The following is a 27,656-nucleotide window of genomic DNA, read 5'->3' as shown; positions in this document are numbered from 1 at the left end:
AGTTCAAAGACAGCAGCAAGTTTTCTCTTACTGTTCCTGCCTGTAGTGAGTAGTGATCTCAGTTTACACAAGAGACTAGAGTAAACATGGTGGTGGACCAGCTGAGACCCTTTGAGTCGTGAAGGAGAATAACAATTCAGGCCAGACTGTAAACAACATGCCTAGGACCTACCAGTGATTTAAGTGCAGCAGATGGGAGAGAGCTCTGGAATTGTTCTCCTGGTGAATGCACCAGATTAATCTTGTCGTTTCCTTGGGGTCTAATTTCTTCTTTTACTTGTTTTTTGGTTATCTACTTCTACACTGCCTTTGTGCTTTGACTGTTCTGTTGCAAGACTGGTTTTAATAGGTTACATATTTTTGGGGGGCAGTGTCTAAACTCATTGTGGCTTCTGTTTATGGAGATACTTCCAAACTGATGACAGTTTAGTATTCTGTAATATGGTTGATCTCATGACTGATTCCACAAAGATCACCAGAGAAAGGAGAGCTATAGAAATAGTCTCTCTTGATGTACATGAGACTGGAGTTTATCATTAGCTTGTTATGGAAACTCTGAGCTTGTGGAAGATAACTGGTTGCGTGTCATTCGCCTGTTGGTTGGTAGGAGGGTGGCGGAGTGTGGCTTCCTCCTGTTTGTAGTATTTGTGTACCCCAATTTGAACTAAGGGCCACTGCTGAACCTTAGAGACTTCTCTCTTTGCTGCTCATTCAGTCTGTGCCTCATTAACTGGGTTTGCCAGCAAGTGAGTGTCTTTTTGTGTGTATTCATTTGCCTTTGAGAGGAAGGAAGAGTGTGTGTGGTTTGCTTCAAGTCCTGGGTTGCAATTTCTAGCTCCTTTCAGGTAGAGCTGCAGAGCTTGTTTATTGTTGACCTCTCACGTTTAAGTGAATGCACTTTTTATTATACCATATAGTTATTTACTTACATTGCATGTTTTTTTTAATCATATTAGTCATACAAGCAGGACACAGCTGTTCAAGTAAGCATTTTTTTCCTCTTAGTCTAACGGATTTTTAATTTGACATGACTGCTACTCTACAGGAGGTGGAGTTAGATGCCCTTAGCTTATACAGTATGTTGTTAGCCAGGGGAAAAGACCCCTGATATTGGGAACAGAATTCATTAGCTACATCTACAGGTGGTTTGGTTGTCTTCCTCCTTTCCATGTACTGAAGTTTGCTCTTGATGCTTTAGCTCATACATTTACAGTGTGAAAGAGCTGTACAAACTCATACTTGTCTGATTGCTGTCATACCTGCTAAAAACATTTAAGCTTTTACTCAGTGACTTTGATAGTCTAGTGGAGATGTGAGAAAAATCTGTTTACTCATACAGCTGTCACACTAGTGGTGTAGTAGCAGGGGCTTCAGTGGGATTGATTTATTCTCTGTAATTTTGCTGTGTGGGGGTTTCCTTGTTTTACTATTGTCATGCATGCTCTCAACTTTGTTTACATCATACTGTGGATTATGCTTGATGTTATGACAATCCTGCTTCCCTAGATTAAGTCAGAGATGCATAGGCCCTCTTTGATTGCTTGGCATGCATGCGAATGGTGGCTGTTGCTCTACAGGAACAAGGGGACTTGAGGCTCCGTGCTGCATCAGCCAGCTCAGTACATGATTGTGTGTTGCATACTGTGATTGGACAACTTTCTTCCCCTGTAGTTTGGTGCTGCATCCATCTCTGGAATCTTTCTTGGAACAGGGTAACTGCTTCCTGACAAAGATGATAAGTAAAACCTTCTAGCAATTGATGTGTTCCCATATCCCCAAGATAATATGCAGCCAGTGGTTATTTCATGCCCGTTGAGAACCAAATCTATCCAGCTCTTTTCTCCTATCTGCCTAGCAAGGCTGGCTAGTTCTATTTGTGGCTCAAGATAAGAACTAATAAAGGAGCAAAGAGCTGAAAATGGTGGTGCTTATCCTGCAGAAGGTGAGCTCTGCAGGCCTCTCGATAGGCAAAGAATCTCAGGCAGTCAGCAGCTGACTGCGAGCTGCAGTTAACCAGAGAGTGATAGATGGCAGGGAGGGAAGGGGGGAGTTAAAAGACCTTTAGGAGTGCAACGCCGGCAGCACTCTTTAAAGCAGTTGTCTTTTTCTGTTCTATAACAAAATCACTTGCCTTGCTAAGGAATTACACCATCTTGGGTTACACATACAAGTTTAAATGGATTCTGCTTTGTCTCATTATTCATTAGTCTCCATTTTCAATAAATTGATTTTAGATTTTAATTTCTATTATACCAAAAGTATGCAGATCTTACTGTACCAAATTGTTGATGGTTACCTGGTAATGAAAGCAACAGGCTGAGTGGAAGGAGGGTTAGATGAGATGGCTGGAGGGAGAAGACACCGAGCTGGAGACATCTTTGTTTTACTTTTTGTCTTTGATAATCATTAACAATAACAAGAATGAACTAGCAGTTTATAAAGAAGTGAAAAATTGTTCTTGTAAACATTTATGCATGTGAATAACTTTTCTGGAAGAACTAACACTATGTCTGTTACATATGTGAATGTGTGTGGGATCAGGCTGCTAATTATGATGTGCAGTAGCAGAGATTTTAGTGTCTCAGTTTAGATGGTGATTTAATGGTGATCTATTATGAATGGTAATCTTCTATAATTGTCAGTTGATTACAATTCATTTTACCCTATTGCAGGTAGTAGGAGAGGAAGCTTTGATGCTAGTAAATTGCTATAATAAGACTTAACAACAAAGCAGCCTGTGATCTGTTGGGTTAGAGGGGAATGCTGGTTTCAGTACACAGAGTATTGCTTAACTGAACAAGCTTCAAGCTTTGCTAGTAACAAGGTAAAAGTTTACTTAGCTTGATTCTGGTACATGTAGAGTGTGTTGCATTATCTTAACAAGGTAATGTAATATGTGTCATAACAGCATTTCAATTACTGGACAGTTTCCCTGTTCTTGATGTTGAATAAAATTTGGAAAACAGTCAGCTTCCCTATGGTAGAATCTAAACTAAAAAAATCTCATAAATGAACAATCCTGCCTTGGGATTATGGGTAGTATCCTAAAGTTCTCTCATCCGTAGTACATGGCATAAATGGGAATGTTACACTGTGTATGAATTTTTCGCATGCAATAGCAGTATCAGGTATCAAATGGCAATTACCAACTGATATTCTTGCTAATTGTAAGAGAAAGCCTAGTCTTGGCATACTGGAGGCATTCCACAAATCCAGAGTATCCAAAGGAGAAGCAACTATTAAAACTTCTTCTATTAAACCATTGTTATAAGTAAGCATGAAGCAATTTCTTAATTATGGAACAAATAGGCTAATTATTCTCTTTTGAGTCAGATGTCTTTCAAGATTATGGAGGAAAGGCTGCATCAATACATGCTGGCAGAATCCTTTACGGTATGTTTAGGTTCCAGGCACATGTCTGTTTCAATTATGTTGTTACTTTTGTAACACTACGTCATCTGTAGTTCAAAAGAGCTTGACTGGGAGGGTGGAAGAGTTCCTAAGTTTAGATCTTGGGATGCTCTGTAATCTTTGACTTTGAACTGAATCTTCCTCCCTTCAAGGACTGGGAAGAAGTTAGGGTCATGTAAGCAAACACTGTATCAACTGGCAGGAATGTGTTTTAAATCATTAGGTCTTTGACCTTTGAGCTGCTCAAATTCCTTCAGTGGTGGCAGGGGAAGGCTACAAACCAGCTACTAGATATTTTGCGTTATTAATAGCTCAGTATCATCAGATGGAAAGTTTAAATATGAAGACATTCCTGTAGTGGGTTTCCAGTGCACTGTTTAAAAGATTTTTGCTTTTCCACAAATATTTCTGAAACCTTGTCTGTGGACAAGGTAACATATCTAGTGTGTCCCTTCCCGAGTATCAGGAAATCCTACAGGGCCCTTTGATGCCCTGAATGACTGAATTAAAGAACCTTCTTTATATAAAAACTCTCTGGGCTTGTAATTATCTTAAGTTGGTTGTGTTTGCCAGCTTGTGAACTCCCCTTTTCAGTTTGGTTATTAAAACAGCCTTTAGCTTTATTAAGTTGTTTGATTTTTCTCAAGGTTTTATGTTTTTGTATAGAAAAGTATATTTCTAGTCACTGAAATACAAAACACTGGAAAATATGAACCTGTAATGCTTTAACACCAGAATACAAATTAAAGGGGCAGAAATGTTGTAATATCCTGGTGTGGATGGTCATGACTTTTGGGATCTAACTTGTGATCATGAAGGATGACAACTCTGCATCCTTCATCCATGATAGAAGGTCCCATAGGAGGGAATAAGGAAGAGAAACTTAAGGTTTTTAGCATGAAAATTAAAGAGAAGAAGTACTTGTTGCTGAGAACATTAGTGCATAAATCAGCAAGATCTGAAAAAGTGAAAGGGGGGCACGCTGTTGTCTGTATGCACTGGGAGACTTAGGAGGGACAGAGAAAACATGTTTAAGGACAACAAATCAGTTTTGAGAAGAGTTAGGAAAATCTGTGAAGAAATGGTATTCTGCTATTTGTAGGAAGCCAATGTAAATTGGAGGTGAAAAGTTCTCCTGTGACAGGAAATGGCATTCATGTGAATTCAGGTATTCAAGTAACATGATATGAAAACAAATCTCAGTTACAGCTGTAAGAGTAGCTGCTGTTTCTATGTTTTCATGTCTTAGCAGCTATGTCTTGAAGCCTGTTCTTTTTCTTGAAGTGATTCTCAATGGTATTTCACTTCAGGTTCAGGGAAGGGCCTGGGAGTTCTGCTTTAAGGTAGCCTGGTTTCTTGCAATATGTTCATGGGGGAGCTTTACCACCCCGACAGGCTGTCCTCATGGGAGTCTTCAACTGATGATCTGCTGGAGAATCAACACAACACAGCACAATCCAAAAGGTTTCTGGAGTGCATTGATGACAACTTCCTAACACAGGTGATTAAGGAACCAACAAGAGGAGACACTCTGTTGGACCTCATACTTACAAGCAAGGAAGGACTGGTCGGGGATGTGAAGGTTGGGGGCAGCCTTGGCTGCAGTGACCATGAGGTGGTAGAGTTCAGGATTCTGCAAGGAGGAAGCAAGGCAAAAAGCAGGATCACGACCCTGGACATCCTGGCACACTTTGTCCTCTTCAAGAATTTGTTCAGAAGAATCCCATGGGATATGGCCCTGGAGAGAAGAGGGGTCCAAGAGAGGTGGTCGATACTCCAGGATCATTTCCCCCAAGCACAAGAATGGTCCATTCCAACAAGCAGGAATTCCAGCAAAGGCAGCAGGAAGCCTGGAAGGATGAACGGATTGGTCCTGACAGAACACAAATATGAGAAGAAAGTGTACAAGAGGTGGAAGCAGGGACAGATGATCCAGGAGGAATATAGAGACACTGCCTGAGCATGCAGGGATGGGACTAGGGCCAAAGCCCATCTCGAGTTCAATCTGGTGAGGGATGTGAAGGGCAGCAAGAAAGGCTTTTACAAGTGCATAAGCATTGAAAGGAAGGCTAGGGAAAATGAGATCCTGCTGCTGAATGGGGCAGGGACCCTGGTGACAAAGGACACTGAAAAGGCTGAAGTACTCAATGCCTTCTTTGCCTCCAGTCAGAGGCGAACCATTGGTGGTGCACCCCTAGGGTTGATGCTGGGTCCAGTACTGTTTAACCGCTTCATTAATGACCTGGATAATGGGACTGAGTGCACCCTCAGCAAGTTTGCAGATGATACAAAACTGGGATGAGTGGCTGCTGCACCAGATAGTTGTACTGCCATTCAGAGGGACCTCAACAGGTTGGAGAAGTGGACAGAGAGGAACCTTGTGAAGTGCAGCAAAGGGAAAGGCAAAGTCCTGCAGCTAGAGAGGAATAAACCCATGCACCAGTACGTGCTGGGGGTTGAGTGGCTGGAAATCAGCTCTGCAGAAAAGGACCTGGGGATCCTGGTGGACAAGTTGAATATGAACCAGCATTGTGGCCTCACAGCAAAGAAGGCCAATGACATTCTGGATTGCATTAGGAGGAGTGTTGCCAGCAGATCGAGGGAGGTGATCCTTCCCCTCTACTCAGTACTGGTGAGGCCGTATCTGGAGCACTTGGTCCAGTTTTGGGTTCCACAGTACAAGAAAGACATGGACCTACTGGAGTGAGTCCAGCAAAGGGTCACAAAGATTATTAAGAGACTGGAGCATCTCCCATGTGAGGAGAAGCTGAGAGAGCTAGGGGCTGTTCAGCCTGTAGAAGAGAAGATTTGGTGGAGATCTTATCAACGTGTATAAATATCTGATGGGAGGGAGTATAGAAGACAGAGCCAGGCTCTTTTCAGTGGTGCCCAGTGTCAGGACAAGAGGCAACAGGCACAAACTGAAACACAGGAAATTCCACTTGAACATAAGGAAACACTTCTTCACTGTGTGGGTGGCTGAACACTGGAATAGGTTGCCTAGAGAGGTTATGGAGTGTCCAGCCTTGGAAATATTCAAAACCCAGCTGGACACAGTCCTGGGCAGCCTGCTCTAGCTGACCCTGCTTGAACAGCAGGGTTAGACCAGGTGATCTCCAGAGGCCCCTTCCAACCTCAGCAAACCTGTGATTCTGTGACTATAACCCAGAAGTAGAAGGGAGGGCTCTTTCTCATTAGTGGCCACAGCTTCTGGGTGTCAGTGGGCTGTTTCAGGGGTTCAGCAGATTTTAAATAGTGTTCAACACATTGGCAATGAAATTAGGCTGAAAACCACATCCATAGTCTGAAACCAGACCCACAGTTCTGCCTCGCATTGTTCTTCTGTCCTGACTCCTGGCCTCTCCTGGCCTTCTTCAATTTGTTTTCAACAGTAATGTCCTACTTTGTTTGGGTTATGTTTTTCTTTTCAAATGATACTTTCAGTAGATTTTTGGAGAAAACACCAAATTGTTAATTTTACTCTCTTTAAATATAGATAGGAAAAAAATCCCAAGGAGTTTCATCCCACTCTGAAGGGGATCCTTGTGTTGCTCTTGGGGATTTAAAGCTGTTGATGACAATTGGTTGACACTGATCTTAGTTTGAGTAAGCCTGATGTTTCTTTCAGCGACCAATATTTGACAGGAAATGGAAATAATTGCACTACATGGCTGACATTAATGAATGTTGACAGATGCCATATCAGATTTTAGTAAACTACTGATCCCTTTGAAAGCAGAAGTCCAGCAGGATGCTTTACAGGTGCTTGATGAGTGAGGCACAGCATCCTTATGAAAATACAGAAATTTGCTTGGGTTTGTTGTCTCAATCAAATTTGATCAGATCCTTATTAAAAACAGTGTGCAGAGTATCTCATTTAGATAGTGCTTTTTGATGAGACAGAATCTTCCGCAACAATAACAAGGTATTAAGAATCTTTATTGTGGAGTAGATTTTTCTAGGTTGTGAATTTTATATTATACATTAACTGAAAGTTTCATACAGTACATGGCCAAAGAATGAAAAAGATGGAAAGAGCAATATTTAAATTGTCCTAGCTTTCAGTGGTTTTTGCAAGAAATATTACTTGATGTATTTTAGAATTCTTGACAGATCAGAACAGGCAAAATATTTGTCTTTTCTTGATGAGTTATGTAGAAATCTGTGAGAAGGAACAGCAGTCTTACAGTGAGAAAAGAGATGTTTGGGAGAGAGTCGGTCTCCGAAGTAATCAATCAGTGTGGAAGTTCAAACATATTAGGGGACATCTGTGTAAAAAGCCTATTTGAAAACATAGAGGAGGTGGAACGTTAACATCTATAAATGCATAATGCTTTTGTGGTCCTCAGATGCACTCCTACTATAGTGCATTGCAGAGATCACTAGAGTTGTCCATGTCTTTGGCTGTGTTGAAAGAAAACAAACATAATACCGGTCTCTAAATTATCTGTCCCAAGTTTTCTTCCTAGTAAAACGTGCAAGGCCAATTGATAATTATATGTGATAAAATGAACTTCTGTTATGAGTTTTCTCTTTGTGGATTTGATAGAGACATATTTATTATCTCCAGAAATAATTGCCATTGTAAGTATAGGAACATATTATATCAGTAGGATGGATCTGAGCCTGTGTAGAATGAAATGCAAAATACACCCTCATATATATTTCTACATTTCAGAATATTCTGCATGTGCACATTTCAGTGCTGATTTTACAGAGGGGCTTATCTAGAAAGTTAACACTGTGTGAATAAATCTACATTTAGCATCATAGTAACTAAGAAGCATATTCTGATGTTAGGGTCTCATCCAAATTCAGTTTGCTGATAACTACTCAGTGGTATTTCTATTTTCTTGTGGCTTTAGATTTAGTAAGTCTGCCCTCCAAGAAGAAAAGGTTGTACTTGTAAGCAAAATGTCTGTATTAACTGACATGTTAGATTATGTTATGAATCAAATACTGCAGAATCTATCCAAGGTATATCACCTTTTCTTATGGCAAGAAATAACAAAATAGTTTTTTTTTCTTTTTTTTTAAAGGATTGAAGTTAGGTTTGGCTTTGCATTCAGCTAGATTTAAGTAATCATTTGCTCAGGAGATGGTATAATTTAGTAACAGATTAGGTCTATCCGACAGGGAAGTCCAAAAATTTCTGTAATGAGATCTTTTTCTTTTAATGCTTCATGCCATAGACTTCATTTTAAGTATTGTCTTAAAAGTTTCCCCTATTTTTTTAATCAAAAAATATTGAAAATTACAGCATTTTCCAGCCATTTTATATAAGTTTCTAAACTTATGTTACTAATTGAAATGAAAGTTAGTTGTTTTTTCAGAAAGTAATAGACTTTCTGACTCTATCTGTATCTTTGGGTTCTTAAATCTTTAGGTCTTAGGGTAATAAGCAAATGATGAAATGACGTGAATCCAGTCTTCTCATTTTCTTCATGCACCTGCTATGAGTGTTTTAAAAGTCATTGACTTCAGTGCTCTTAACTCGTGTGTCTGTGTTTAACATGCCAGATCACTGCTAACAATGCTGAGTGAATGGAACAATCTACCTGCTTGTCAAGCCTCGAGGGCCACTGTCAATGTTTCCTTCATTTTCCTGGCTTGTTTCATAAGTTTAGGAATGAGGCAGATTTCTTTTTGTTCTATTCTTCTTGCATCCTTGGCTTACTTATTTATAATCTTTTTTAGAGAGACCTCTCATCTAGATAATTACAGCCAAGCTATCCCAGGCTAAACTTTGACTTTTTTCCACTGATTGCTTTCTCTTCAAGGTTCATTTCCCACAGACCCGTAAATGACTTTGATCTCCAGCTAGGGCTTAGTTTAATGTGAAAGGTGTTTTAAATGGTTGAATGATTCTTGCCATTGTTCCCATCTTGGTGCACAAAACATTGATATTTCATTTGGGAAACTGTCACATTGCTATATTATACATGGCTGTTGTTTGCTTGCTCTTGAGCTCAGGTACCAGCTATTCTGTGTTAGATTGTCAGAAAGCCTGAAATACATGCATGTCAGACTTGGACAGGAAAGTTTCTCCTGTGCGGTATTACGTCATTTGAAATATTGTATCTTCAGTGTTAGGGAGAAAACCAAAGAAAACTGACTGAGTAGGACTAAAGAGAGCGTTACGGTTTTGATTGGGCAGCTGATTAAATTAAAGATTGGAGCTCATCTGAAACTTAGTCATTGCTAATGGTTTCAGTTGATTGAATATTTGCATTAAGTGTTTGGGGGTTTCACATAAGTACCTAGCTGAAAATTATTTCTGTCATAATAGCAGTTGGCTCAAAGTAGTTGTGTAGGCAGGATGGCTGGTCTGAAAGGGAGGGTCAGGATTTTTCAAGGGAAGAGGAGAAGAGCCTGGATGGAGGCTGAGGGATGCTGGTCTAGGGGATCGTAGACTAAGTTGGGGGAGAGGAGAGAAATGCAATCTCATCTTTTGCTCAGGAGGTATCTTAGATACTGAACCTTTCATCCTACTCCCCCTGCAACTGACTTTAGCACTAATTGATCCCAGGACTGCTAATCTCTGCAGAGATCACCCAAAACTAAGGTTTCTGGAGACTAAATTTCCGTATCCTTTACACAACATCGTGTCATGCTGTCTTGAGGATATTCCTAGGCAGTGTGGGGAGGCCAGCTTGCTGCGGTCTGTGTTGTTCCTCCCCTTTTGGAAAAGGAAAGATATCTGTGGCCAGGCTCTTCAGACAGTACTCAGCTACCTCACTGGAGTTGCATCTCTGTCTGCTGCTTTGCTCCCAAACCTCTAAACTGACTCTTTTATCTAAACCCCCACCTGGATCTCTGGTATGAAGGACTCTGGCTATTAATGATGTATGCTGCTTTCAGCAGCTGTGAAGGACTGTGAAGCTGTTCCAGCAAACCAACCTCTGGGCCTGCAATTCCTCCTTTAAGGAGGGAAAGGATGCAGGAAACTGTCACGAGTTCTAGATTCTATCACATGCTTGTGTCAGGGTTGATATGAGAAACAAGCATAACCGATGACCTCAGTCACAATACCTTGTAGAACAAAATACAAGAAACTGAGCTGTACTGCAAGAACAGATGACTGTATTTTTGGCACAAAAGAAATGAGTGAGAATAAGCTGTGGAATGAAATAAGAGACTGGCAGAAGTTTTCAAATGTATGGATTATACTTGGGCAGGAAAACATCTCTGGCCTTGATCCCATTATTTACAGTTTTTAATCATTTTTAAATAACTCAAAATATATAAGTTAGAAATTAATGACAGGTCAAGTAGAATATATGAAATAGAAAACCAAAAGAGGGCACAGTTCAGTTCAATAGAAGATAAAATTTATAAGAAATCACAAATAAGCACTGGGAAGGAGATGATGTGAAAGCTGCAAAGAAAATAAAAAAGAATTAGAGAAATTTCACAGCATCATAGAACATACAGTGTATGGGACACTGAGGTTGCAGAACTACTGGGAATGCTGGTCTCAGTTCCAAATAGCTTGGATGGAAATGCATCTATCATCTCTATATGGTGAAGGAAAATCTGCAGATGCAGGAGTGTGAGAAACAGAGCCATCATAATCTCTGTTACAGTTTTTGCAAAAAGCTGTGTGCAATTTCTTAATAGTGCCTAGCAATCTTCTAGTAATTGTAATGCTGCAGCGTGTCTTCTAAGATTCACCATCTTCATCTGGTCTCCTGTTGCTTCTTTCTTTGACATACATTCATTCCTTAAATAACTCAAGGAACAGGAGGTTATGCCATCAAGAAAAGTGCTGATAAGAGGAATGAAATAAAGACAGGGAAACAATTAGTTCATTTGAAATGCAGAAACTTTAAACTTTAATAAAAACATGAACCATGCTTTCATCAATACAGAATTTGTTAAACACTCTCTTAGGGAAAAAAACCCCCACATTTTTCTGTGCATTTGTAGAGATGTAAATGATAAACTGATACAATGCCAAATTCCTTTTTACCTTCAAACAACAAATCCATTATGTCATAAGAAATAAAGCACGTATGAACATTTCCTTGCCTGAGAACAGCACTGTTATTTTATGAAGCCTAGAAATATAAGAAATGAACAAATTCCCAAATGGAAATTGCATTTGCACCTTGTTTAATGCATGGTGATGAAGGAGATCGTTAGAGTTCCTAATGAATAGCATTCATTTTTGTAGATTGAGAGCTCACGTGCATACAGTTTTTTCTTCAGTTTTTAAGCAACTTTTACTTACCATGGAGACAGGGTTATTTCACTAAGGGTCCAGTTTTTCAGCTCTCACTGATAATAACCCTGTGGAAATCCCACATCATGCTGAGTAGGATCAAACCATACTTCTGTTCACTTTTAAAAATTCTGATCTCCTCATTTTCGCCATCTCTGTTAAAGCCTGGAAGTGACTCAGCTACTCACTGAACTCAATTTAAAACTGATCATGGTCCCTTGGAGATTGCAGGCAATTGGATTGCTCTTGAGCAGCTATGTTTTGTCTTAATAGTTTAGACTTGTATACACAGATCTTGTAGCTTTGAAAGCTGACAGCAGCACTGACTGATAATATCTCTAATCCTTTTGTGCTCTGAGTATGTATAAGAGCAGCTCCATTATAGCTCGAGAAAGAAAAAGGTTGTAAGTCTGTGCTCCCCATACAGTGCGAAGCAGGCCCATATTCCAGTCTGCTCCGTTTACAAGAGAGGCAGGATCCGATGTTCAGAACGTGTAATCCTTTGAGATGCAAACTCTGAGGCAAAGGCTGTTTTCCTCCAGGAGCCTTTTCTTTGCTAAATTTTTGTCACTCTACTGTGAAACTCCAGGGAATAGATTTTAGTAGAAATGCTCCTCAGTGTCGTCTCTTTCAGAAAGTAGGTTTGGTCATGTGAAATTGAATTTCTTCCATCTTATCAAGCGGGAAGGGTTCTTAGGGAGGTGTTACCTATTTTCCTGCAGAACTGCTTGGCTGACATAATTCCTGATCACAGAACTATTTCCAAATGATGGATGCCTACAGAATACCTGTTGCTTTTTGCCTTCTCAAGCATGAATTGTGCATCATTATTGGTTCCACTAATTAATTCTTTTGAAGATGTTTTTCGCATCAGCATAAAAAAACAAGGGAACATAATTTGATGTTTCCTGTTAACTGTCATCATCTTGGAATTCTTTTTTTATTGATGGCATGATATTTGTATCACAGTAATTGCCTAGATCACACTGTTGGGATTTGTTGTGCATTTGTATTGATCACAGCTGTTTTATCTTCCTTGCCTCTGCTGATGTTGGTGGCATGAATGATGCTGGGCAGATGGTCCTTCTTTTAAATAAAAACAAGCAGTCCATCTTCTCTGTGATATTTCTACAATGGTCATAAAGAAGTGTGCTAAGGCATTATTTTTAAGTTTGACGGAATTTGTTGTCAGAATCATGACTTTCAGCACAGTTACCAAAAAAAAAAAGTTGCTTAAATCCCCTCCTTGTTTCTACAGCAAATTGTGCAGCAATTGTGGATACAGTCATGTTTATTGTTTTTGATTCAATCTGTCTATGACTGAAAGTGAAGGCAGCCTGCTGGAGCAGTATTTTTTTGACCATGGATGTTAATGGTCTGGGTGACCCTTATTTGGCCCATGTAGCCCAAAGCTGTGATTAGTGCTAAATTGTCCGATCAAATCTGTTGTGTGGGATTGCCAGGACTTGTCCTCAATTCCTGCAGTTTAGTGTTTGCTTCCTGTTGTGAGTATGTCAAAAATGACGAGTCAGATGGTGGTTCACATCATAAGCAGTTCTACTTGTGCTCGAATTCATGACTTACCAGTGTGAGAGGATTTAACTCATTCTCAATTGTTCAAGCAAAGAGAAAAAGAGATTAAGTTAAAAGGAAAGCCTTCATAAAGAAAAGGGTAAGAGTGGGAGCTTCTTTTTAATAACTGTGATGATTGCCTTTAAAAGACTTTCCAAATAATTTTATCCCCCATTTTATTCACCATGCTTGAATCCCTGTGGCCAAGCAAAAGAGAGAGAGCTTAATACTTGTGAGTGTGTGAGCCCTTTCATTTCATGTTTATGGTGTTTTTTGCAAGCATTAATTTTTCTGCCCTGGACCTCTGTATGAAACATTGAAGCTGGATTTTCAGAAGATGTTACAACAGAGATTCCATTGAAAGTCACTTTGGATCATCCTACCTTATGAGAGCAATTGGCTAGGCAGGTAAAGTGAGCCATGATGACTACATGAGTTTTTCAAAACTCAGTAACTCAATGGTAGAACTGGGAACCATAGTAAAGAGCCAGAGAGATCATATATACAGCTTATGAGGCAGATCCAGTAGCATGCTGAGTGCCTTCAGCTTGAAGCTAAAATATATATGGACTTTGACTTTAGCTACAAGCTAAAATAGGAACTAAAGGAGGTTAGGAAGAAACTTTCATGTAGATACATTAGTACTTCATAGCTTTTTATGAAATTTAGCACCTTCTGAAGCATCTAATATTGGCCACTCTGTAGGCAATAATAATACTGTGATTCATTCACTGTAACCACACTACCTGACAATCTGAATACTAAGGTAATCCCTAATAGCTTTTAGGCATTAAATGCATTATTCTAGGTTTCTCAATGGTTGAATTGTAAGGATCCACCAAAGGTAACTTGGAAAAGCAAGTCAGTGGTCAGTAGGCTTAGGCTTTGCATCTGGACCTTCAGTGGAAAATGTCTAGATGGTCCCCAACTCAGGAAAGGTCTAAGACAAAGTGGTGATGTGGAGTAGAGGCCACATTATTTTCTGCCTAGTGGATACATAATGTTGTGCTGTTAATTTGTAAAGAATACTTTAAACAAAAAGGGGATGCATAGAAAAATATGGAAGCGTGACGGAAGGTTTTTTTCCTGGAGGTATACCTGAAAACCAGCTTAGAGCATTTTGCAGCATTGTGACAGAGCCTTAACAATAGTTCTCTGTAATTCTTCTAAGTCACTGATAATTGAGTTTTGGCTGCTTGTGGATTTAATGTGACCGTGAAATGTAATTTGTTTGCACATGAAATATTAACTCTGTTCTATGGAGAAATGTGAAACCTGAGGAGTGCTAGCACCGTACTGCTTCAATTCTAACTTGCATTTTAGTGCATTCTATTTATTAGTATTCTATTAATTATTGTTACAATAACACTCATTAGACCTTTGGGGCATGGCATTAAGCAAACACAGAGAATTTGCAATCTCTGCTCCAAAGAGCTTGCAATTTTAATTTTCAAGACAGGTAACTAGTAGGGTATTAGCCCGTTATAACAGGGGAGAGAATGATTGTTGTGCTCAAGATCATTCTTGGAATTTGTGGCAGAGATGGGAATTGATCCCAGTTCCCCTGATAACTTTTTCTCTATTTCTTATTTTAAATTTTCAAGGACTTTATAACTGCAGGGAACTAGAATGCTACTTATTTATTTATCCCTTAATAATCAGAATTTCTGATATTTGATCTGAAGATACTCAAATGTTATGAGGAAGGACATGACAGAGTATCTTGCAGAGTAAGGCTTAAGCTAGCATCCTACACCGTTGTGAAGAATAGCTTCTCTTACTGAATTGCAGAGATTCAGCAATATACAGTGGCTGAAACCAAAAAGCCTGGGAACTGTCATATATATATATGTGTGTGTGTGTGTGTATATACGTATATATATTTAAAAAAAATATTCATCCAACAGGTGTTAATTATGCTTTCTCAGAGAAGTGAATAAAAAGATTTTTTTAAAAGCCCTTGATGAAGCAAGTAGTCCAATATTTTTGGTGCTACTGTGGGATGTTGAATAGGTAGGTTCAAGTCCTTTGTTCAACCCAAGTTAAAGCAGAAATGTGAAATTCAGTCTTGCATCTCCCTTGTCATTTTCCCTCCATAGGGACTGGCTGTCCTGGGATGGATTGCTCTCTGTCTTTTGTGTTGACCAGAAGTGCCAATGTAGCATTATGAACATTTTCTTAAAGCAAAACAGGCATCTGGATGTGATGTGTTTTGGTGGGTGAAAAAGCTTTAACAGTGAAAAACTATTTAGCCAAAGAAGTTCTTGACCAGTCCTTCATTCTTTTAACAGTACAATTGTTTTTCCCAGTGAAGTTGTACATGGCTAGCATTGTATATGGCCACAAGCTTATATCCAAATATTAGAGTTGTTTATCTAATCCATGCAGTATAGTGGGTATAATATGCCTGGTAACTAATGCAGAAGACTAATGTAAGTGCAGATCAGCCACTGAAAGGCAATAGCAATTCTTGGGACATTAGCTTGTCCAGAATACAGGCATTTCTCTTTATTCCCATTTGCCTTATTCAGCATCCAATATGCTGTTGTGTGGTTTGGTTGCCTATATCATAAAGTATATATGGTTGGGACATGTCTGCAGTACTACAGTCTTCTGAACTCAATGGATTTTTAATGGCTGACTCTCTTCACCACAGCCTTCTCCCAGTGTTTATGTCTAAATTAATATGGTGAAATTACCCCAAACATTTTGAAAGCCCGTACTTTCTAAAGCAATGGGAAAAGTATTGATGCAGTGGTGGTGGAGCAGCTCAGCATTATCTAGGGGAGTGGAAATGAAGGAATTAATCTAAACCGTACAACATTTTCAAAATATCCATTGTTTCAAAATGAAGCACCAGCATGAAACTTCTTAAAAGAAAGCATGCAATTGCAGGAAAAATGTGTGTAAGTATATGAAATTGTAATATCTGTTCTATTTATAGAACTGTATTTTTTTCCTCTGCTCATCTCCAGTCCCTGAAGGGAAAACAAGATTGCACTGGTGTAAACTACTTCTTTCATGGACAAGTGATAGGGAAAGGGGCAGAGTCCCTTGTGCTGTGGATGTATTTATTTTATAACCTTCTGGAGGCAAGCTACTATATTCTGCCTTTGAGGAAACTAAAGCAGATACACCCCTCCATTAAAGACTTGTGGGATGATTTCAAGACTGAAAGGTTCTAAGTTTGTCCTGCATTGGTTGACTTACACGTGCACCTATTGCTTTTCAAATATAAGGCAATTAGCACTGTAGATTCATAGCAACATGAAAATGATTCAAGAGGTTTTGGCTAGGACTAAGGGCATGAAGTTATGGTTATTCAGATTTCTCCAAGAAACTCTTTATTACAAACTCTCTTGTAGCCAGAGAACTCACTGGGTTGTCAAGTCACATAGTGACGGGAGGAGAAGGCAAAAATCTGATGGAAGGGACCAAGACCACCAGGCTCATCTCATTTGTTGGCAGCATAGACTATTGCTGACATCCTTAGTAGGTATATTTTTCCAATCTGTCTGTGTTGCTTCTTTTTTTTCAGTGTGTGGCTGTGACTTGGCACAAGGAGGCTTTTTCATTAAGAACGGGGAATATCTTTGTACCCTGGATTACCAGCGCATGTATGGTACCCGCTGCAACGGTTGTGGGGAGTTCGTTGAAGGAGAAGTAGTGACAGCTCTGGGAAAAACTTACCACCCCAACTGCTTTGCCTGTACTGTTTGCAAGTAAGTGATCCCTTTCAACTAGCATTGCATTAACCCAGTACAAGAAACACAGGGAGAATGGCATCACCCTGAAATACAAGTCTAAAGGCATATTTCCCTTTAGGATGTGTTTGGTTAGAAAAGTTCTGCTGCAAGTCTTCAAAACACCACAGATTTATTTAGGACACAAAGCTTTTCTGTTACATATAGCTCGCTGTTCTCCGAAAGTAGCTCTCATATATGAGGGAATTGAATATTGGGCTTACATGTTGAGATAATAGACATGTTAAGTTGAACTGAGGTGATCAGCCTAGTATGATGGGGAAAATGAGGCAAAGGAAAATCCTGCGTAGTACAATTCAGAAGTTGGTTGGGCTACCAGAACAGTTAAACAACTGAAAACATACTAAGACTCATCTGAACATCATGTAAGAACACATGGCTTGGAAACAAACGCGTTCTCCCTCTCCTCCCCAAGTACTATTTCCTCTTCCCAGTATGAGAATCAATCTTCAGTTCTACAATGGATACAAAGAAGTTAGCTGTATGGATGGGCCAAAAGGTGGTATTTTTAACTTTTATTTTTGTTTTAACTCTCACTAAGATATTATTTCAGAATTTAGGAGACTCTAGGGCAAATCTTCCACGTGATCTCATAGCTTGTTCATTCGAGCAGTTCCATACTTGAAATCTCAGCTGAGCTTTCCAGCCTAAACTCTACCCGAAGTCCTTATGTATGGTGTTCTCTATTAGCTGGCTCTAGGCACAGATACTAGGATAGAATTTTATCTGTCTTAGTATGTGCCTTATTGCTATGGAGACCAGTATAGTATTTTGGATACACTTGAAGAAATAAAGCTTCTTTAGGTTTTTGTAGTAGGGGCACATATTTTTTATAGTAGTGAAAATAATCTAAACATCAAGTGAAAGCAGAGTGATACTATGGTGCCCTCATCATTCTGCAGAAAGCCAACTGTATTATTTGTACTAACAGTTTACTAAGCTGAAATTATTAAGGTTATCAGGATGTTCATTTCTGCAGTTCTGAGCCCTGCAAGTAAAACTGATCTTTTAAGTAAGTTTGTTTTTTGCATGAGGGGTGTATAAGAAGCATGAGAGAGATATATATATAGATTTCATAGAGAGGGAGGACCCAAAAGACAAAGCCTGTTGCTTTGTAGTCTTGGGTAAGAATAGGACAGTGGAGTTCACCAGAAGTCAGAATGTTTAGACTGGAAGGAGCTTGTCTTTCCCAGTAGTTAAGAGCAACTGAGTGGTCTGAAACCTAATGCAGGAGGGATGACATGAACAAGAAAGGCAAGAATCCATATTCTGAGATAGCACCTTGTTGGAGATACCATCATATGACACTTCCAGGTATTACTGTGCCATATTTGTCAGGTGCTACCCTGGTCTTTCATAGATGTCTGTGACTAGTAGATTAAGTACTTTGACCTATAGTCTGGTACATTTTTCAAGACTCTTCCATATAAAGTATTTTGATCATTTTTCTATTTGTTTTCAAATACTGTGTGTGAATTGACTGCATATTGGGGATTCATATCCTGTGTATGTTACAGATTTAGTTCCCAAATACAGTGTGAAAATAGATGATATGGGTGTGAAATATGGCATCAATTTTCTGTATATTGTCTTGCACCAACCTTTGTATGTTGAATGAACAAAAGATGAGTCATCTGGATAGATTCATGAAAGGCAATATTGCTGCTGATTTGTTTATGACACACTTAGGAATGGCAGTAGAAAGGGAAGCTAGAATTATGCCTTAAATGTTTTCTTTTGTGAAAAGAAAAGGATGTTCATTTGCAAAGCACAATTTTGGAATGAGGTGTGATGTAGGGGGTATATCTCTTACCTCTCAAAAGATTTGTAGAGAATTTTCTCATTTTAGTGAAATGCTCATACAAAACCTTGTTTGTATTCAGTTTTATACACCAAATAAGAGTTAAAAGCAATGTCAACTTCTGCCTGGCACACATTCTTAAGATTTTGTGGGGTTCAGCAGATAAACTCATCTTCCATAATCTGTGCAGCCTTTACCTTTCTCCTGACCCCATCTGCACAGGTAGCAATTACAGGGATGGTTCTGTAACATGGATACCTGTTTTAAAGCTCTCGGAGAAGGAATATGGATAACATTTCATTTTATGTGAACCACTGCATTCACTGCAATGCGATCATAGTTCTCATTGCTCAATACAGGTGAAGTTAGTTGTATTTATCAGTGAATAGTTCCACGTTCCTTCACTGGCCCCAAGACCAATTCAAACTGTTCCTTTGAATACTTTTCTATACTGCTTGCTACCTACAATGTTGAGACTATCGTAAAAGTAGCTGTTGTGTCTAAGAGGATTTCACTGTCTTCTCCTCTTCAGATAAAGTTTGTGTGATAACTTTTTGAAACCAAAATACTAGGCCAGTCTAACCTCTGCTCTGCTTGAATCTGTGGATTGGATTTCTTCCAGTGCCTGCCTTTGCCAAGGCCACATTGCAGAAATCATTTGGCCTTAGTTTCTGTAAAATATTGATTGTACTAGGGGAAGGCAGCAGACTCGAGGCACAGGGAACAGAAGAAGATTCCTGGCATAACCTTGGCTAAAATACATTTTTCTCTTTAACTCTTCAGGCGCCCATTTCCACCAGGTGATCGGGTTACCTTTAATGGAAGGGATTGTCTCTGTCAGATGTGTGCTCAGCCAATGTCCTCCAGTCCAAAAGAAGTGTCTGCCTCAAGCAGTAAGTATGCCATCTTCTTTCTGAAACCTGTCACTTGTCGAGGCTCAGGAGCAATTGGTTGAAACTAACTAAAATCAGTTGTACCTTCTTAGAACTGTGGATAATATCTGTGAACCATCTTTGGTTTTTTTGTGCATGTGCCTGTGACTGGTACTGCAGATGGGAAGAGACATTTACACATTTTAATATGAATGAATGACTTTTCCCCAAAGATAGGATTTTTAAAAGGGCTGATTTTCCTTTGTAGGCACTGGAAAAGTGTCTGCTTGATGAAATCTGCAGTTTCAGAGTTAGTAGATTCCGTTTTCTCCATGTTTAATTGCACAGGTTTAAGTATTCAAAAGAAGACAATGTCAGAGGAAATTAATTCTTTCTGCTACTCTCTAACATTTTAATTTAATTACATTATCTTTTAAAAGGAGTACGACCGGGCTTGTGCCTCCAGGAGATTGATATGAAAATGATACTGTGATCAGAATCACAAGAAACATTATAAAAAAATTAGAAAAAGAATTGAAGGGAAAGAGAGAGAAAGAGGAAAACCAGAGAGGGGAATTAACTTGTTTTGCTGTTGAGTTTTAGTGCTTTTAAAAGGTAACTTTTTAGTTACTGGTTCACATTGGGCACTCATCTCTGCCTGTGGTAGTTTTAAAATCTTTTGAAATTTCTGATCCTTTTCTGACTTTTCTGGATTATCCTTAGCACTCTAATTTCACAGAATCACAGAACAGTTGAGGTTGGAAGGGACCAACCCTCCTGCTCAAGCAGGGTTACCTAGAGTAGGCTACCCAGGACCCTGTCCAGATGGCTTTTAAATATCTCCAAGGATCTCCACAACATCTCTAGGCAACCTGTTCCAGTGCTCAGTCACCTTCATGGTAAAAAAAAATTTTCCCTTAGATTCAGGTGGAACTTCCTGTGTTTCAGTTTGTGCTCAATGCTTCTTGTAATCTATAATGACTTACCCAGTATAGTTTGAAAATTCAAAATGGTTCCAGATTTCCTTGTGACACTAAGTAGTTTTCCACCCATGTTTTCTACTGGTACTTAGCTTTGAGAACCTAGGATTAAAGAGTGCAATGTAAAGGCAAAGTCAGATAATGTTTGTGCTCTGTGGATGAGTCAAGTGAAGCTCAGGTTATCTGAATTGACTGAGAACATGTAATCAGACATGTAGTGAAGTGAGAAAGGAAAACCATTTTTCTGGATATCATACCTTCATGTCTGCTGGATGATACTATTCTGCTATAATTATGGATTTGGAGCTGAAAATGCACAGGCCTGATCAGTTAAGGAAGAATCTAGAAATCTCTAAAAAGTCTTTGAAGACATACAAACCAACAGAGAGATCTGTCAGGTACTTCAGGCACCCAGAGGATCATTTTGAGACAAGAGAATGATGTAGAAATCCAATTAGTTTGAATTACTAATATTTTGGGGGCATAATCAGTGAGGAACTGCAAGGCATAGGGACCTTGGACAATTCATTGACATTGGACATTGATACTGTTTTATTAAGCATGTCACAGCACTTGTTCCTGAAATAGCGTTGTTCCATGATGGAAGTGTCTGGATCACATCAGACCTGGTTCTCAGTGGCAGGCTCATCCAGCACCGTGGCCTCTTTCCTGATATGTGACTCGAGGTGGCATATTGTCCCCTAGGAAATGATAAGTTAAGTTTGTATGTTAGTCGTCAAGCAAAAAATCAAGAGTCACTGCTTTATAGCCTTAGTCTCTGCTAGAATTGCTTCTTAGGTTCCAGACTGAAGCCATAGATAATGTAGGTTTTAATGCATAATTTAATCTGCTATTTGTGCCAAGATGTTTTGATCAGAATTGGGTTCTGTTGGGCAAATTGCCTTACCAATATACAGAACAAGAAAGCTCCTGCTTTTAACAGTTTACTGTGCACTAATTAGAAATCTGCAAGTACCTGTCATTTGTATACTGTTCTTTTGTGGACAGCTACTTGTAGGTAGATACAGTATGGAGTTTCTGGTCATTCTGAAACAAAACTCCCCAAAACAAAAAAATGAAGGTGGGACCGGCATGTGTTTATAAGTTCAGACGAATGAAGCTAATGAAGCATCCTCTTTAACAGAGCGTCTTCAAAGATAAAGCAGCTGCTGCTTTAGCTTTGTGCAAAAGTTGACTTAAATACTGCAAAGTCTTTCTTGCTGGCACTGAAGAGTACATTTTAATTAGTGTAAGTTGTTCCATATTGCTTTCACTTCTCTCCTGCTGACTGAATCAGACACATCAATCTTTTCTAACGGCTTTGCCCTTCTTTGAAAAGGTGTTTTTTAATGCAAGTTCATTTAGGAGAGAATCTCATTCATACTACGCATCTTTTTTATGTCATATATTGCTCTCAGTTTCCCGTGTTTACTTTCATGTAGATTACTGGAGGAAGCTTTCCTTAAAACAAAGAAAGTTGGAGGTGAGGAAATTTGATAGACTAAAGTATATCAGGTTTGGTTTATTAATATAGTGTGAAAGGAAGCCTTGTACCCACTAGAGATGTTTGTTGTCTGCCTTAATATTGACATACAGTATTCTCATCTCTGTTACTTTAAATAAATAGGAGGCTTGTTGACAACTTTTCTTGGATGATTTAAAGGAAAATCAAATGCCTCTTAATACAGGGGTTAAACACTTTGCATAACATGAACCTGAATATTTTTTGTTGCACTCTTTCCTTGTGCACACCCGTGAAATTCAGAAGAAAAAATACTGAATAATTTATTTCCCTTTTTTGTTTAATATTAGTTGGGTCCATGATACTCCTTTACCTTATTTATGTTATTAAAATATTTCTTTCACTCCACATACATTACCTGGAATAGTTTTACAGATTATTTTTTAAGCAAACATTTCAGTCAGTGCCTTTTTATTCTAATTTTGTAAGACAACCCTTTTCAATATGCAGAGGCTGCAGAGTAATAATTCATAATTCAGTTATCCCTACTCCTTAGACACTGCTGGATGAGCTAGGTGCATTAGCTTTAGGATTTTCATTGAAGTCAGTGAGAAATCTAAGGCTAAAATGCCTGTAAATAGCTTTGTAGACATGAAATGGGTGGTGTTCTTGTTTCTGTTTTATTTCATATGGTAGCTTGATAAATGAGATGTGATCTATAAAGCAAAATGACCAGGATGGATGTAGAGCATCCCCAGTGCAGGGGACAAGTGGGTGGTATTTAAAAGTCAAACCAGAGAAAAGTGAAGATTTTGGAAGATGACAAGTCCAATATCAATGGCTTGGATTATTCAGGGTTTTTAAGATCCTGTCAAAGATAGGAAAGTTATTTTTCTTGGTCACAGTAAAAGTGTAATGTGAATAATGTATCTGGTTCATTAGTCTGAGTTTTGAACAATGTCAGGTTTATTAAATAACATCATGATTGCTTGCTTTGACTGTCTTAAGCTCTCTTTGCTCTTCGCTGTGTGCTAGCTAGATGCTAACACATCTGTGTTTATTACGGTTCATACTGTCTTTTCAGACAAGCGGTTGTGTAGGCATCTATTATTTGTAAATTTTAGACAAGCTTGTAACCTGTGTGCTTGGCTGCTGGACGATGGATGCTGTGCTTTTTTTGTTTCATTTTTTAAATTAAGATCTCCTCTATCACGTCTCTGTTCCATCTATGACAGCCTCATTTCACCCTCCCCCAGTATTTTTGAGCACGTATCCAATGGACTCTTTTTGAAGGGTATCTTTCAAAATCTCCAAATTGTACCTTTTTTCTAAAAACATGCTGTAATTTAGAGTCAGAAAGAGTGCCTCAAACTTCCAATTTTTTTTGTTATTGTCTGTCATTCGGGGCATTCATGGTTTACTGTTTCCGTGTTGTCAGAGGAGTGATTATTTAGTGGTTACAGCTCTCGCTTAGACCTGGGAAATCTGAGTGTGGCTTCCTGTTCTGTCGTACGTGTTTTGTGTATTGGTGTAGGTACTTCAGTCTCAAGGATCTGTTCTCTACCAGTAAACTAAAATAGTAACACTGCCCAAGCTTACCAGTAATTTGTGGTTATAAGCAAACTGAAGACGGTATAGTGCGTAGATAATGCAGTCCTAAGCACTGTATTACTACCTGAGTCTTATCTACTGGTGATAAAGTCATTATAAAAACTAGAAAATTTGAGTGATTTTAACTTGTGTAAGGAGAAATTCAAGCACCTGAAGTCTACCCGAATCTTTGTTCTTCACCCCTGAGAGGGCAAGGTACCTCTGAAAGGGTAGTATTTGGCTTTATAATATGTCTGTTCAGCCTCAAACGTCTCAAACAGCTTCATTTACAAAACGGCCGAGTGGAGTGGAGACCAAGGGTAAGCACTGTCCTTGCGTTTCTATTAGTATTAGTGTGTGAAGCAGAGGCAAGTAAAGGGGCCACAGCGACAGGCTTTTACCCTCTTGTGGGTTCTCCATTGGGACGTTTTGTCAGTGAATTCTCACTAGGGCTGCTGAAAAGTGAACTGGTGTGGATATTTGAAAATAAAAAGCCTAGTTTAGTCAGACCTTGATTTTTAAAAAGGACCATGCCGGCTTGAATTTCTACTTGAATGCACAAGAGAGTAAGTGAAAAGTCCATCTGACAGCGAAGCAGCCGTAGAGCGATTCCCCACCCTCGAGGCAGGCACGGGAGGAGGTGCCCTCAGTTTGCACTGGTGGAGCTTGAACCTGCAGTCTTCTGGCTCAGAGATCTTCCTTGAAAGCCTGGAGAGACTGTGTGTCTTTGAACACAGTTTTAGGTTTCCCTTTTCCTCAAAGAGTTTTCCTCTTTGGTATTCCACTTCAGCACTTCCACTCGAAAGCACTTCAGTAAGAACGTTGTGTTATTTCTCTGCCTGAGATTTAGCTCTTTCTCTCTTCATTCCTTGTGTGGTTACTTGTAAGGAAGTTTTAATTAGTGCTGATCACCTTTTCTTCTGAAAAGTTGGGTCATTTTAGTGAAGAGCCTGAACTAACTGAGAAATTGCATTTCAAATGAAAAGCAGGCTTTCTAGGTGGATAAAAAAAAAGTCCCTATTCAAAAGAGACTGAAGCATTGCAATCATCTAGCAAGAGTTTTCTTTTGGAAAATGCATAATTTTTTAACATGAGGATGGAGACTTTCTTAGTTTCCTCTACTTCAGTGAAATAGGTACTTGTGTCCCACAAATGCTGAAATATCCAGGAAAACTGTTTGGAAAGAAGCACAGAGAAGACATGCTCAGTCCCTTCCTTTGTGATGGTCTCTGCTGGGAGTTAAGAAGGTTACAGCACAGACAAGATGTGGCCCAAAATTTCCCAAATGCCCAGTGTTACGTGTGCGTAAATAATCTTTGGTGCAGCTGTTCCCCGAGCAGCCGGCTTCCCTGGGGAGATTTCACAATACTGTTTTGTACGTTTGCCCTTGTCTGCTTTGTACATTATGTTCTGCTTCAAAGAATGCAAGTTCTCTGGGACAGATGCTTTCTTCTTTTATGCCTCTCTGTGCAGAGCCTAACAGAATGGCATTCTGGCTCACAACTGGGGATCTTAGCTCTATTGTGATATAAATAATAAGCTTAATGCTTAATGAGCTTGTGGGAGAAGATATCTTTGTTAATTACTCAATATCCTTATCTCTTCAAATAAGATACAGTAAAGCTCCCAGTAAATATCTGAAACTTCCAACAAAGCTTGTGGTAAAACTGAAGAAGAGCCGAACTGACTATCAATTGAAGAAAAAGGTGAACAGGAAAATTTAGAATCAGAATCTTCTCTCACTGCCCAGAAAACTGCTGGGGGGGGGAGATTTGGGGGAGCTGCTTTTGAAACAACAAAGCAGCGAAATCAAGAACAAGCAGATTTGCTTCATAGTCCTCTCTTAAAGGCTCTCTAACTGTTAATAATGCAATCTTATGCTCAGGACGTAACTGTTCTTTCATTAGATATGGAGGTGATTCTCACTGGTAATCAGAAAAATGTCTGAAGTGATTTATGGACATCGCAGACTTCTTCACAAGAAGTTAGCAGGGTGAATAAAATGGATGCAAAGTTCCTTTTCATCATGGTTCTTGTAAAAATTCTGCAGCTAGGACTTGTTACTGTTTAGTCATGTTTGACTCAATTTCCATTATTTTCTTCTTTAGCGTCTTTTTCTGAGCAGTCTGAAAACTCCCTCAAGTCTGTAGGGAAAACACAGAAACCAAAGGGGAAGAGTAGTGTGACTATTTGTAAGCAAGCTATCCACAGTGATTTTTGGCTTAAAGAGACATTAAGCAACATCCAACACATGATTTTGAGCTCACTATTAGGAAATATCTAACAATTACTTACTGTGTGTCAAAGATACATAATATATATAGATATTGTACAAATACTTGGCATAGATGTGAATAGGCCTTAGTGTAAGTCACAGAGCGCAATTCTGCCTCCAGAGACACACACTCAGAATTATCCATGAATGCGCTGGGAAACTTCGAAAGGCTCAAAAAACTGGGTTTTAAACATGAATTTTTAAATCAGTAAATCAGTTTTTTAAATTCTGATTATAGTTTTGGAGCTTAAGGAATTAATTTTTTGTGTGTGTATGTCATAACACACATTTTCTTGTTTTGTCATTCCTGGCTTATCTGTTAAAGGTAAAGAAATGCACAAATCTTGCTGTAGCATCCAGGCCTCGATATCTGTGTTTAGGTGCTGGAGATTCAGCTGAGGATCTTTGGGACTTCATGGGGGGGTGGGTCATGTAGTCCTATAGATATTTATTTTTATTTTTATTTTTGTAATTGGGACGTATCACAGACATTGTTGTGGACTGGTTTCAAATGCTGTGATTTAAATCACTGATTTTAATCATGGTTTAACTAGGAAGCCAGAAAACCTTGATTAAAATAATTGATTGTAACCTGCCTTACATATGTATTTTTCATTATTTTCCTACAGAGAAGGCTAATTAATTGGTATAACATAATTTGGCACTATGCTTTTGATAAGTACGAGAGTCCTCCGTATTGATACATATTTAAACTAATATAGCTCTGCATAACATCTGTATTTTTATGTAATTAGTGGTTTTGCTCATGATTTATGTCAAGCTCCATTTGAATGGAAATTGAAGTTCATTTAGAATGCATAAAAATGGCATTGTGGATTAAAAAAATTTTTTTTCAGAAGCTACCTGAAATCTGCTATGAAGAAAGTGAAAGCATTAAAATATATTTTAATTTTGGAACTCGTGATTTGTCAAGGGTCTGTAGCTTATAAAACTGCTTACTTTGGATTACCATGTCCTTAAAGATGTTAGAAGTGGTAGTTCTTATACCTGATTTTGTTCATAGATTGGAAAAGGAGAGAGCAAGTTTACTTTCTGTGTTTTTAGATCCCATTTGGATGCTTAACTTTGATTTAATTAAAATTTAAAATTTTAACTGAACTCCTTGATTTTAAAATATCAGTATTTAATACTCCTTATTTTAATTTAAATTTGATTGTAATAATCTTGCAGTACAACCACCTTTATGACTTCATATATTGAGAATACAGTGGGTCTAAAATTTTACTCACACACCCCACCTTTTAAAAATAAGAAAAGTGCAAAAAAATAGTTCTAAATTCAGATAAATGATGCAAATTTCAAGCATAGTTGTGTTCTGGCAAGAGCCAGTATGATCTGGTGCATTGATTATGGCTGAAGAATACTCTGCTCTTCCCTTGGTAAATCCTTCCATTGACTTACTTTGATGTCCCATTTTTATGATGAATGTAGGAAGATCTGTTCTTTTCAAGAGTCTTTGAAATTTTGGATGCATTTGCATCGTTTGAGCAGCTTTCTTGGATTAATTTTAGTCACCACTTACGCTTCATAACTATGACTAAATTACTTGAGTACTCTCCATTTACTCAGCTATTTCTTATTTTATAAGGATTGGTGTTTTCACTGCTGCTTTATAAATTGTCTTAGATTCTTCTACTGAGGTGTATAAAGCTAACTTTCGAGGTGTACAGGCTAACTTTGGGTG

The 27,656-nt window shown here is 38.8% G+C and overlaps 1 protein-coding gene across 1 annotated transcript in view; it reads left to right on the top strand.

The window, feature by feature from the left end:
• The window catches only part of ABLIM1 (actin binding LIM protein 1), a 147,525-nt gene that overhangs the window by 35,450 nt on the left and 84,419 nt on the right, over positions 1-27,656 (top strand). Inside the window, exons 3-4 of the mRNA XM_067300285.1 lie at positions 16,746-16,929; positions 19,556-19,665. Of these exons, the coding sequence (XP_067156386.1) occupies positions 16,746-16,929; positions 19,556-19,665 (294 nt within the window). The remainder of the gene's footprint in view (positions 1-16,745; positions 16,930-19,555; positions 19,666-27,656) is intronic.

Source organism: Apteryx mantelli, chromosome 7 (assembly GCF_036417845.1).
Source record: "Apteryx mantelli isolate bAptMan1 chromosome 7, bAptMan1.hap1, whole genome shotgun sequence".
Lineage (NCBI taxonomy): Eukaryota > Metazoa > Chordata > Aves > Apterygiformes > Apterygidae > Apteryx > Apteryx mantelli.
The sequence above is the reverse complement of the archived record's forward strand: the minus strand, read 5'-3'. Positions and strand labels throughout refer to the sequence as shown.